The 13,160-nt window shown below is 41.9% G+C and overlaps 1 protein-coding gene across 1 annotated transcript in view; it reads left to right on the top strand.

Moving 5' to 3' along the window:
* The window catches only part of VOPP1 (VOPP1 WW domain binding protein), a 60,870-nt gene extending 50,857 nt beyond the window's left edge, over positions 1 to 10,013 (top strand). Inside the window, exons 3-5 of the mRNA XM_079301462.1 lie at positions 5,493 to 5,570; positions 7,556 to 7,692; positions 9,553 to 10,013. Coding sequence (XP_079157588.1) covers positions 5,493 to 5,570; positions 7,556 to 7,692; positions 9,553 to 9,734 — 397 coding nt within the window. The 3' untranslated portion in view covers positions 9,735 to 10,013. The remainder of the gene's footprint in view (positions 1 to 5,492; positions 5,571 to 7,555; positions 7,693 to 9,552) is intronic.
* The last annotated feature ends 3,147 nt before the right edge of the window (positions 10,014 to 13,160 follow it).

Genomic DNA, 13,160 nt, shown 5'->3' with positions numbered 1-13,160 from the left:
GGCAGCCTTTTTCCTTTTTTTTTTTTTTTTTGTCTTACATTTTCTTATGTAGTTAAGAGCTGTGTGATTTACCAAGTACCTGGGTAACTCTCTCACTAGCCCTCTTCTTGTAGCAGTGATTTTACTCTGCAGTACAGATGTGCACTGAGGTCACAGCTCCATTCATCTATGAAGCAGCTGTATTTATTATAATAAACTTACCTATTAGTGCTTATCAGACCTATGTTTACAAGGCACTGTTATTGCATATGCTGAGAGATCTTTGCTATTTATAAGAAGATAAGTGATTTTGGGTGCTGAGAACCTGTAACTGCAGGTGGCTGTGGTGGAAGTGTGTCTGCTGAAAATTAGGGCAAGGAAACACAAATGACCCTGAGACCAAGGAGGAATGCAAATGTTCCCTACAGCTGCTCCACCTGCCAAAGACCCTGCCTGTCCTACTGCTCCTCAAGCACTTGAGTGAATGCCAGTGGAAGGATGTGGCCTTTGTGTTGCAGCATCTTTCTGGAGAGAGATCAAACCACTTTGGGACTCAAAAATAGTTACTTAGGTGGGAATCCTGAGTGCAGAGTTGGGCTCTGTTTCAATTTCCATTGTTCTGTGGGCGCCTGTAGCAGAATAGTTTTCTTGGGATAACTCCTCTATTGTGTGGTGGTCTTCCCCATGTCTGCAGCCAAAAGTCTCTGTCTTTCCTTAGACAGCAGTGGGTTTGCTTTGAAGACTGCTTTTTCTGGAAAGATGGAAATACACTTATGGAATGTGAGAAATTAATTGAAGTTTAAGTAGACTTAGTAGAAAAATAACTCTTTCTCAGGTACATGGTACACCTTCAGGTGATCTTCCTCATTTTTCGTCTGTCAGGTCTCAGTCTTGTGGCAGTGACATCACTCCTCTTTGATAGCACGGCCACGACTCAGATCTTTATCAGAATTGTTTCTGTTAGTCACTTTGTGGTGATTGGCTGTTTTTTCTTCATTTCAAGGCTTATTTGTTTTTTCTCTGTTCAGCATCATTGTATCTTGGCAGCTGAGCTGCAAGCAGATTAGATTATTTTATTTTTAAAACTTTTTTTGTTCTAGAACAAGTAAATGCGTATGCACACCTCAGCTGCCTGCTGTCATCTGTTCCATGAGAGCAGACCTGAACCTTCTGACTTTAGGGTTCAGCATGCAATCTGCCTGGAGATGACCCAGCCTCAGCAGTTCATCCCTCACAGTTTTTACGACTCCTTCTGGTCCTTTCCCGATATTAGGGCTGCATCTGACACTTCCTCAGCTTCACCTAATGCTACACCAACCCCCAAAATGCTTCCTTTGTGTTCTTAGCTTTTGTCTACTGCTGCATTTTAATTTACACAGTCTGCTGACTCCTTCAGTTTTCTTGCCCCTCACTCCAAAACTGCTGGTGCTTCTTGAGTTTCAGTGAATCCCAATTTGTGTCACAGAATTCACAGATACGTGTGCAATCATTTAACCCTTGACTGGTGACCTTTTTTTTGGAATCCATGTCAGGTTTGTCTTCAGAACAAGATGAGGTTAGAGATTATGCAGTTTACTATATCTGGTTGTTGATGTGAGGTTGTGGTTTTATTTTAATTGCTCATCCTCTGTTTCTGTGTCTACAGTAGGGTTTCTGCCACTACATGTGGATTGACAGTTTATGCTTTGTCTTAGTCTTCCAAAATACATTACTAATCAAACATCTTCAATGTTAAATCAGGTTTTGGCCCATATGATGCAAAACACCGAAAAGTACCCCTGAGAATACTACAGCTTCTATTTCAAAGATGGGTGGTGGTAGAGAATGCAGCTCTTTGCTGCAGGAGCTCTTCTAGGAAGGGATTTGTTCAACTGTGTAGATGCAGGTATAGTTGGAGAAGAGCTGTTGGACCATTTCATTGAGCAGCTATTATCCCCAGAACACATCCAAGTAAAGGGTTGGTTTGCAAGGTTTGGGTCATACATATATCTTTATGTGAAACTCTATGCTCTGCTTGTCCATACAGGAGGGAAGTTCAGTGCCATGATTTAAGTGTGAACCCAGAGAAACATCTTGTCCCTGTGACCTGACACGCTGTGTAACTTTGTTCAGTGACACAGCAAATCCTTGGTGTGCCAGCAGTTCAAGACATTGGACATGCACCTACAGTCCTTTCATTCCACTGAATTATGAATGAAAAGATGTACCTTCTAAATCATAAATCCCACTGCAGACAGTTTTTGAATTAGAGACTGTATTTTGGTGAAGTTGCAGATTAGCAAAGCAACTAATTATGTCTTATCCTCTGTTATAGGTTAATTTTTGATCAATGAAATGAACATTCCCTTAGGGAAATGCAGTTCTTGGGATCATCACTGATCTGTGACAGAGGGAAATTGACTTTAGAAAAGTCTTCTGGAGATGAGTTCAGTCCAGTTTTGATTGATAGCAAGGCTCATTCTGTTTCAACTGATGTTGGGCACAGTGGTCTTTCCTTGTAAAGCAAAGCCAAAACATGGGTTCAATTTAAAGAAAATGCATACCAATTCAATAAATATAAGTGCATGTGCTTAATTATCTTTTTTAATGAACCAGGGTCTTAATTGTACTGTGATTTGCTGTCAGGCAGTGAGAGATAGTACATCAAAGACTGATTATACTTAAGCTTGCATGTTACTCTATTAATAAGCTGATTTTGTTGTTGACTTTTGCCAGCTAATAAGTATGGCTTTTGTAAGTAAGTTAATTGTCATGTAATTGGGATCAATATTGTCAGGAGCTGTGTTGTTTTTCCAGAGTGCATTGAATCAAGAACAAGAGATCAGCAGAGCTTTTTCTGTAGCCTGGTGGCAGTATCAGCAAATGGAATGTTTGCTCTTCCAGCCCCTTTTGGTGCTGTCAAGTGGTGGGGAGTACAGACAGCAGGTTGGCATCATCCTTGATTCCAGCCTTGATTCCAGGCTCCTACATACAGGGACACGTGTCCGTTCTCACAGGCACACAGAATAAAGCACCTGTTTGGTTTTATGGGTACAAAGTGACAAAGTTACCAGTGTCAGATATCAAAGGGTTGTGAGGATTGTGGTACTGGTTTACTTGGACAGATCTACCCAGCAAATGCAGAGCTCAGCCTGGGATGAGCTGGCTGAGAAATCTTACTGACTGCCAGGAATTGGAGCCAGGATGAGAGGCTCCTCCTTCCTTTGCATCGTTTTCAACCATTTGAAAATTCAGTCACCTGAAATTTCTTTGATGGCCTGTTTGTTTGTCAGTCAGTGGTCTCAGGAGCTTCATAAATATTCAGCAGTGTAACCTTTCTGCTTTCCAGCTGGTGCTTTATCCTTCTTTTGCAGGAATAAAAGCTAAGCCATTGAGACTTTAAAAATTGTGCTGACTCATAACCCAGATAACATACAGATAAAAAAGACTGAGGTACTATATTCCTCTACAGATGCTCCTTTAATTTTGATGATTTGAATCACCATAACTATATTTTAAAATAGCCATTTTCCATCTCTTCTGGCTCTGGAGAAAACAGGTGCAAAATAAGTAAGTCAGGGGTGGGCATGGGGGAGGTGTGTGTGCAGTCTCTGTGACCTCTATTTAAGTTTTTATTACAGGTGAAGCTCTTGGGGCTCTGGGGAATGGTGCCTCCACTCTCCATTCTGTGTGTGGTCAGATGTAGGTGTCTAGACTGGCAGAGCCAGTGTGTGGAGGCAGAGATAAAGACTGCTCACATTCCAAAAATCCTTCTTTTTTTTTTTTTGTCCTAATGGCCTCAAGAAGGGCTTCTAGATTTATGGGCTCTGTTTCTTCTCTGCTCTCCTGGCCACTAAAATCCCTTCTGTGCAGCATCAGCCAAGGAGGCAACTACCCATCTCCATGGATTAAGTGCTCCAACCAAAGCATGTTGAAGAGCAAAGGGGTACCATGAGCACTGGTGTAGCAGAAGGAAGCAGCTTGCAGCTCTTTTTGTAAGGAACCTCAATCTGTCCTTCACTTCAGCATATGTCTTGAAAGCTCCTGATAGGTTGAGCCACTGTGGAAACACGGAGTTATACTTAATTTCTTGGTCCTAATGGGACTGAAGTTAATGCTGATTTGCTAAGTCTTGTTAGTAGTTGTGTGAGGTTTGGTAGCTTTGAGTATGAGCAGTTGTCAGAGTCTTGGGAAGCTTTAAAGAAGAAAAATTGCAGATGGTTCACTTTCAGGTTCAGTGACAGCAAAGTGAGTGTTTTCTCTTTTGGCATGAGCAATTTTCTTGGTCTAAGTCTCAAACTGGGTGCCTGAGTCTGTTAATGAACCTTGCCATTATGATCATGTCAGATCCTCCGGCTTGCCTGAATAAATCCTATTTATTTGTCATCAGAAGAGCATGTACCTGTTTTCACTTGCCAGACAACTGATTATGTATCCATAGAGCATCCTCCTCTGGCCCCATTTAGAGACTGAAGTCTATGTGACAATGTATTTTCTGAGTCAAGCCTTGTTAATTGAGCATGTAAATGTGTAATTGTCTGTACAGTTATTCGATTGACATGGTTTTAGTTTGCATACAAATCCAGGAGCACAGTCATGCAGCTGAGCAAACTGTCCAAGATCAGATGCTTAAATAAATATGTGCATTCTGCACACAGATGTGAACACCCTTAAGAAGATCAATCCAGTTGTGGTCACCTGCTCTTTTCTTTTTGTATGTGGATATGCTAATCTGCTATTTTCATCCAAGTCTGTAACATACCATAGATTCTGTGTTAACTTGGTCCTTTTCCCTATTAAGTAGACTTCATTGGAGTGGGAATAGGAGTTACCATAGGAATTGTTCAGAGGTTGCCCTTAATGTATATGCTTGCTTTTTGTGAAGTGGTACCTCATGCTCACAATGATTGGTGCTGTAATACCTTAAAAAATGTTCTGTGCATACAAAATACTAATTTGAAGTGTGGGGATTTTTTAGAGGAAAGACTGCTTTAATAGTGGGAGTTGTTGGCAGTTCCAGTCCAGTGCAACTTCTGAGAAGGAAAAGAGGGCATACAATTTGCAAATAATGGTACAATTGGAATTTTCTCTGCACAGTGGCTTCTCTGCTTGGAAGCTGGTGATTTCAAGGGGTGATCTGGCAGTTCTGTTCTGGCAGGTCTTCTGTTCCACTGAATAAAACTCCAAACATCTGTTTGGGGTCTGCAGTGTTCATTTACTGTGAAATAAAACACAGTGATGCTGCTTTTCTTTATAACTTACCTTTTTGAACACCATATTTGGTCTTTTTGAGGTGGTTTGAGGATAAGTATATAGGAAGATAGTTTCAATAACATGGAAAAAGTTCCTGAAGAGGGATAGAGCTGTTCTATGATATGTGCTGCATATGATTGTCAGCTTTATCCAGCCAAGGGTAGTCTATTCTTAAAATAATGCTTTGGTTGGGGGTGTGAATGGTGTCAGGGTTGGGGATGCCATTTTAATCTGAGCCACAACCACTCCTCCAACACCCCTGTCTCTTTATTTCTCCGCAGATGTCGCTCCTATGAGGATTGCTGTGGCTCAAGATGCTGTGTAAGAGCTCTCTCTATCCAGCGACTATGGTATTTTTGGTAGGTCCAGGGAATTTGGGAATTTTGTGTTTGTCCTTGTCTTGTTTGTTGGACTTAAATCAGGATATTGCCAGCCCTGGTATTTTAAAGTACAGTAGGTGCAAGTATGTAGGAAGGTATATGTGTACATAGAAATGCATGGATTTTGGTTTTTTTCTTATAAAAGTTCTCCTGATGTAGTAATAAAACACTAAAAAAGGAGGTGAATCATGTCAGGCTGGCCTTCTGCATCTGGCTTCTTTGTACAAGCAGCAGTTCCACTTTTATCCAGAATTGCCGAGTTCTTTATGGCTGTCCCAGGTACTACCAAGCAGCGACATTTTTCCCTTTTTTTGGGCGCTCAGTTTTAAAAGGATCATATAAGCAGGATTGTGCTTTTAGGCAGGGTTTAATATATTCTTGCCAGCTAAATTGAAGCTTCAATTAAAAAGGAAGAGAAGTACATTTATGACTATGAGGATTTCACTGGAGATGACAACAAAGAAATAGAAGGCAGAAAGATTGAGCTTGTGAAACCAGCAGCTCAGTAATCTGGATAAAGCTTAAACTAATCACTGTTATATGCATAATGAAAAAATAAGGTAAATTCCTTTTGGAGTGGAATTTAAGAAAGCACCTGAATAAAACATCTTCATTACAGTTGAGAGAAAGCAAAGACTCTCCTAGAAAACCTGATTTCAGGCATTTTAATGTGCAATTTGAAGACTGATTAAAAAAAAAAACAAAAACCTTCAAAACTGAAACAAATAAACAGTGAAAAACAGAAGCCTGATGTATCCTATAATACAGAGATTTCCCAAAGCTGACTGTGGGATTTCAGGGAACAATCCTTACTGATATAAGTGAAGAGCTCTCTATCTCAATCCCTGGGGTGACGTCATAAATCTCTGTTTTTCTGTTCAGAAAAAAATCCTTTGCAGGAACACTGCCAAAGAGGAATGTATTAATATTGGCTCAGGGGAAAAGAATCTCCTTCTGCTCTCATTTCTAATGTAGAAACAAGAACAGAGTTTTAGCCTTTGAATGAGATAACTCTTGCTGCCAGGCTGTTCCACACTCTTCCTCTCAGCCACCTGGGAATTCTCCATAGGAGATAAGCATGGTGTGTAGGCTTGCCTCTGGCCAGCTTCCTTTCCTTCCAAAAAAGCACAGTTGTCATTGTCTTCCAGTAAAAAGCCATGAAGCAAGATTGCAATTACAGGCAGGAGAACCATTCCTTTTTACAAGAGCTTGCATGAGTCACTGGAGTGTCTGATTACTGATCAGGGAAACACAGTGAAAGCCACTGTGAATAAAATCTGATGTGCCCTTGCTGCATGTTCCTGTTTCCACCTCATCAGGGCAAGGAAATGATGAGGACAGTTTAGTGAGGTTGGAAAAGATGCTGAGAGGAGGAGAATGGTAACTAAATTATGTTTTTATGGAGAATGTAATATCCCATGTAGGAAGCACAGAAGTTTGTCACCATCAGTACTGAACACTTCAGTCTTCTGGCTTGAGCTTAAGGGCCAGCTACCATATTTCCCATGGGAGATGAAATTAAAATGTTGACTTAATTTAAGAATATCTAAGATTCTTTTAATGGCAAATGCAGAATAGTATTCCTCTCTGTACTCCACAAATATCCTGAGCAGCCTAGATGCTGTAAGCCTGGGGCCTGCATCCAAGATGTGCAGTTTGAAACTGTACTGACCTGGAATTTCTGTTTAGCATCCCAGTGGCCAAGGTCAGGTGTGAACCTGAACTTCTGAAAAGTTAAGTGTTCTTACTTTTGAGTTACATGCCAGAGAACATTGGCAATAGTACTAATCACTGAAGTTGTCCATAATCCATGAGTGCTATCCCAAATGACAGACCTGCTTCCAAGAGGCAACCTATTTAAGAAACCCTGTTATAAGTTGTAGGCTGATGTATTCTCAGTGAGCAGTCTGGATTTAAATGCTGCCTGAATGTGCAGGTTTTGACTTCCCTTTTGTTTTTCCTAGGTTCCTTTTGATGATGGGAGTTTTGTTCTGTTGTGGAGCTGGTTTCTTTATCCGGAGGCGGATGTACCCTCCTCCATTAGTAGAAGAACCTACTTTTAATGTGTCTTACACCAGACAACCAGTCAGCACTGCATCAGGTCAGACACTGCTCATACAAGTTTCACTGGTTTCTTGCTTTGGCCAAGGCACTAAAAAGGGTGGGTTTTGAGCTTTTGTGTCATTGTTTTTTGGAAACTGTGCGATTTGTACAAGGGATTGCACTGCACTCAAACATTCAGCCACCTCTTGCAGTGAGTGATGTCTTCAGCCTTTCCACCAGCATAATTCAGCTCCTGTGTACAGAAGTGTCTAAGTGTCTAAGTTTGTAATTTCTTCCCCTCTGGTAGCTAGTTCTAGTTGGGAATTTTTCTAGGCCTAAATGTTTAAAAAGATATTACAGACACAAACTGAATTTTACTCACCTTCCTTGTTTAAATCCTAAGGGATTTTTTAGAGCTCCCATTCCACATCTGCATCTGAAACAGAGATGCTGAACAGAGTATTTTTCTACTGGGGGGGGGAAGCCAATCTAACTAGACTAATATTTTTAAGCCTGAAAAATAGCCTTGAGTTTATGTGAATAGGGAGTGTCTTTGGCTGCATTGATAAACACCAGATTTAAATTTAGAACACAGTTTTACTCTTTCATGGTACTTCATGGAACATAAATTGTGGGCAAATATAAAATAAGCACAAGTTTTTGATGACCTGATTATGGCACCTGCTTCCAGACTGTTACTGCTGTTACTTAAAAGCTTTGGGCACTGAGAAAACCCCACCATTTATTTTATTTTATTTTATATTTCTAGTTTTTCTACTGTTCTAGAATTATTTAACAGCAAAAGCAAGTTCCCATTTTTCACTAGTTACTCTTTTAGGTTTGGTACCAGTAGCCAATTCACTGTTGAAGTGGAGCCCTCAAAATGTGACTCATTGCCTGTCTCACTCCTTTCCTGCAGAGATAGCAGCAGCATCTCTCTGCCATTCCAGCAGCATCTGCTGGGAGATCTTTTCTGAGAAGTGACTGGGAGAATGGAAGGGGAAGATCCCTTAGAAGCTGTGTCATTATAGGAAACAGACTGGGTCCAAAAGAAGAAAACCTGTTGCTCAGCCATGACTTTTTTCCCAGTCCATCTTTATTAAACAGATAGAGACAAAGAGAAAAAACTAATTTACATCTTGAGATAATCTGTGACCTCAGTTGCATTAAGTCATCTTCCACCACCCACTGTGATATCTGAGAAGGGTTACACACCAGCTTTGTTCTTACTGGCATCAATCTCTGTTACTCCTTATGTGTCATAGCCAAGGAATTTTGTTTTTGGCCATACATTTCCTTTTCCTGTCACTGCAGGCTCCAGTGTAATTTCCTAAACTGAATCTATGCAAAGCAATCTTGTCCCATTGTGTTAGCTAGCAGTAACTGACTAAAGCTTGGCTCTTTGCTTCATGCAGGTTCACCTCTAAACTGTATTGTGCCTGGGAGGGAAATTATCCATCTGAACTTCACTCTGGCTTATTGGCAGATCCAGGACACCACAAAATAATCTCTGAAGTCCTTTTGTAAGACTTGACACCTGAGTCAGGGCCACAGTAGAGACTCCTTTGTCCATCTGGGATCCCACACCTCTGTGCAGACAGAAAAGCTTTTCTGTCAGAGCAACTGAACAGGGCTCACTGTTTTCCCTTTCAAATGGTAGTTGCTTGAGGCAGTGGTGCCCTTTGTTTCACTAAGTGATTTCCATTGGATGCAAAACTGAAACTTTATGGTAGTATCTGAAGAGGTGAATGCAGTCCTGCCAGCCTGTTAGTTTATTTTTTCTGGAAGGGAGGAAGACACTCCTTGTCTTTGCTGTGATGATCACTGAAAATCCTTGTCTGAGTATGCAGAGCACAGGTGTGAGAGCACAAGCTGATGCCTCTGCTGCTGCTACCTTTTCTCTCTCTCTCTCTTTCAGGGTCACAGCAGCCCGGAGTGCCGTATTACACAGATCCAGGTGGGCCCGTGATGAATCCCATGGCTATGGCTTTCCACGTCCAGCCCAATTCCCCACAGGGAAACCCGGTTTACCCACCCCCACCTTCCTATTGCAACACACCACCTCCCCCCTATGAGCAGGTGGTGAAATCCTCCACGTGAGGACTGGCTCTCTGACCTGACTGTGTGAGAAGAAGGTGCAATTGCAAAATGACCAAGATGGAGGGCACCTGCCCTTTTGAACACTTGCTAGTTCTCCAGGTCCTCTCTCCTTCCCTTTCCCACACCTTTCCTCATTAAAGTTACTTGCAAAGGGGTGATTTTTAAATTTTTTTCCTTTTTTTCCTTTTTTTTAGTAGAAGTGGATTCTTTCTTTGTCTTCAAAATGAGAGAAGTTGTCTTTGTAATGCTTTTAATGGAAACCTATATTTAAAACCTGTATGTCTTTCTCTTTATTTATTGTTCATTTCAATCAAGGTTTTAATTGCGTCGTGGCAGGCTACTGACAGCAGTTCTTGCAACCCCAGAGTGATGTGCAGCCTCCTAAGACAGCAGAAATGCCCTCAGCTAAGGGAAACAATAGAGAAAGAGGATAAAGGTAGAAGCAGCAGGGCAATGATTTTACCAGAAATTGTGGCTACCATCTCTTTCTGATGTGTAACAGAAAGATGCTCTGGTAAAGGTCACTGTGACTGGAGTACCAGTATTGGTTGAGTTGTGGCAGGGGCTCTGCCAAGTGCCCTAGAAAAGAGGGAGTTACTTTAAATGATGCATCCAAAAATTAAGGACTGTGACTTGAGTGTTTCTTGTCCATCACGTGGACTTTGCCTGTGTGATTGGCATCTTGGCTCCCCTTGTTTTACCAGATTGTATGAAACAGAGAATGACCTAGATGTTGGCACGAAAGGAAGGTGTTACAACCTCAGAGCTACCTGTGCCTCTTGCTAGACCAGTTAGAAACACGTAAGAAAGACATAAGTTTTCTTCCCTAAACTGGAAAATATTTACAGTAAGAAGGGATGGGAGCATAGATACAAGTTTACTCTCTTTGGCATTGATGGGAGTTTAGTCCCTGAGAAATACTATCTTTCATTATAGTCTCTACTGCCACAAAGAGTACCAAGCAAAGCTGTCATCTTAGGTGATAGATCTGTAAATCTGCTCTCCTCTCTAGGTCAGAAAAATAATAACTTTTTGAGACAAATTCTTAACAGCATTCTTTGACCTCATGCACAGATGGTTTGGCTTTCAATATCTCTTAGCTCTTCATGCATTTTGCTGTGAATGCTCATGGCCAACCCTCTGAATGACCACAAATGAACATCTTCAAATAAACACGGAGCCCCTTTGCCTGTCAGGGCTCTCACACCCATCCATGTCTAGCAAAAATTTGAAGTTGCTCTGAAACATGACTTTATACTAATGGGAATCTTCTCCCTTTGTGCATATTCAATCATGTCACTGAGCAGTGACAAAAAGATGCCATTGCCTCCTGCTGCTGAAAAATAACATGGCTGAGGGTTAGGAGGCCCATGTGTTCTTTTGGGTACCAGGTGAATGCTCCTGTGTGATGCCAGCTAGGGCACAGAGGTCTCACTGAGGTGGTTTGGGGTAATCTGAAGACCTGTGCACAGGGAGCCACTGTTGTTCTGTGCCAGTGGCTTTTGAGAACTTGTTTCTAGGTGTCAAGCTGGATTTGCAAAACCCCTTTTGCTGTGAATTTTTCTAACAGAAAAACTTGTAAGGGCCATTGTTTCTGCTGGTGGAGTCAGTAGCCATCTGGAGCAGAGCTAGGATGGAGGAGTTAATTGCTGCCTACCTGACTCGGGTGAAATTGTAACCAAGGCTTTCCCTTACTGTACATCATAAGGGACAAAGCAAAGTACTTCTGTGTATGCAGTCTTAGGCTTGAGGGACATGTGGGATAACGAAAAATGTGCATTTTGTAGATGAATACAAGGTTCATCTGCACACCACAACTGTATGTATTTTCTAAAGTAGGTTGCACTTGAAGAGTAAAAGCTGTGTATGTCACTGAGTATGGTTGTGTTTACAAAACATAATTTTTAAAAAGGAATTCAAATGTTTTTCTGTCAATAGAAATGGCAACAGACCTCATGTTAATAGGTAGATGTTGTTAAGTCCTTTTATATTATGAAATGTACCTATGACAGCTGGCATTGTCGTGGACACATTGAATAGAAGCCTTTGTACAGTGAAATTCAACTTCAGGTGAAGTTTTCCTCAAGTCTGGCTTGTTTATTTCCTAGTGTTGATGGATGACACCTCGTACAACACAGGGAATTCTCTTCTAACAAACTTGCTTGGTCTTTTCTTGAAAACACACCATCTGTGTGGGCATCCATATGCATGAATTGCAAATTGTTTACATGCCTTTCCTCTAGCTACCTTGCCAATTCCAACAGGATTTTACTTGCCAGTGGTGATGCCCTAGGAGCTGCCAGCTGCTGCAGCTTTGCTGATGTGAACTTCCCCATGGGGTTTGGTGCTTTACCTGCTGAAATTCTCTGGGTGCAGCTACTGCATCCTCTCAAACACGAGAGAGATTTTGGTGCCTTGCTGATGAGGCAGGGTGGTGTTTTGACTGCAATATAAGGTTGGTTGTCATGGCTGGGAGCCCTGGGGATGTGTGGAACACTCCTCTGCCCCTTTCCCAGAGACACTGGAGCAGTGTGCAGCTGACTCCCAGGTGGCCTTTGAGATCTCCCTATCTACCTCAGGAAGGGGATTTTTGTGTCTTGTGCCCATGTGTCTCCTGGTTCTTGCAGTGAGGTTTGATCCAGGGAGGTTAAACCCCTTGACAGGGCTTGTGGCCAGGATGGAGATGCTTTAGTGGAGCCACTAAACCTGGGTGGGAGCCAGGAACATGAACAATGTAACCCCTCGAGGTCCTTTCTTCAGTTATGCATCCCAAAAATGTTTCTGGTGTCTCTCTGAGGAGGCAGGGACCAGGCAGGGAAGGACACCTTTGAGGTGTCTGCCACTGTGACTTGACAGCAGGAAGAATGAGAAGGGGGTCAGTGCTCTTCTGCTGAAATCTCCAACTGTGCCGCTTTATGAGAAGAGGCACCACCAGGGACTCTTGGTTCACCTTGCATGTAAGTAACTCTGGTGGGGCCTGTGTTTCATCACTCTGGGAAGTGATAATGTAATGACAAATTTTTATGGCTTGTGGGTATTTTTGGGTTTTTTTTTCCCTTTGGAGCCTCTGTGACAGCTTACACTGATGTTACAACAAACAGCTGGGACTATATTTTCCAAAAAGGTATTCAGACCATGTCAAGAAGCAAAGGAGGTATTCTTTCTTCTCTGCTTTAAAAAACCCAACTCCAAAACCTCAGGTTAGCTTCATATAGACACATCCAAGACATCACACTTTGGCACTCGGGTTAGCCAAGAAGCTGTAACACTTTTTCAGATAGTGAAGTCTATCTGATCTAACGTTGTTAATCGAGTAGATGAGCCAGGATGCCTTTATAGGCCCTGTGACTGTGGGAGCCCTCCCCTCTGATCACATCACCAGGAGCTGAGCTGCCTTACAGTTTGTACTATTTGGCAGGGAAACGA

This window comes from Erithacus rubecula (assembly GCF_903797595.1).
Source record: "Erithacus rubecula genome assembly, chromosome: 3".
NCBI classification, from domain to species: Eukaryota; Metazoa; Chordata; class Aves; order Passeriformes; family Muscicapidae; genus Erithacus; species Erithacus rubecula.
Note: the sequence above shows the minus strand (reverse complement) of the source record. Positions and strands in the feature narration are given on the sequence as shown.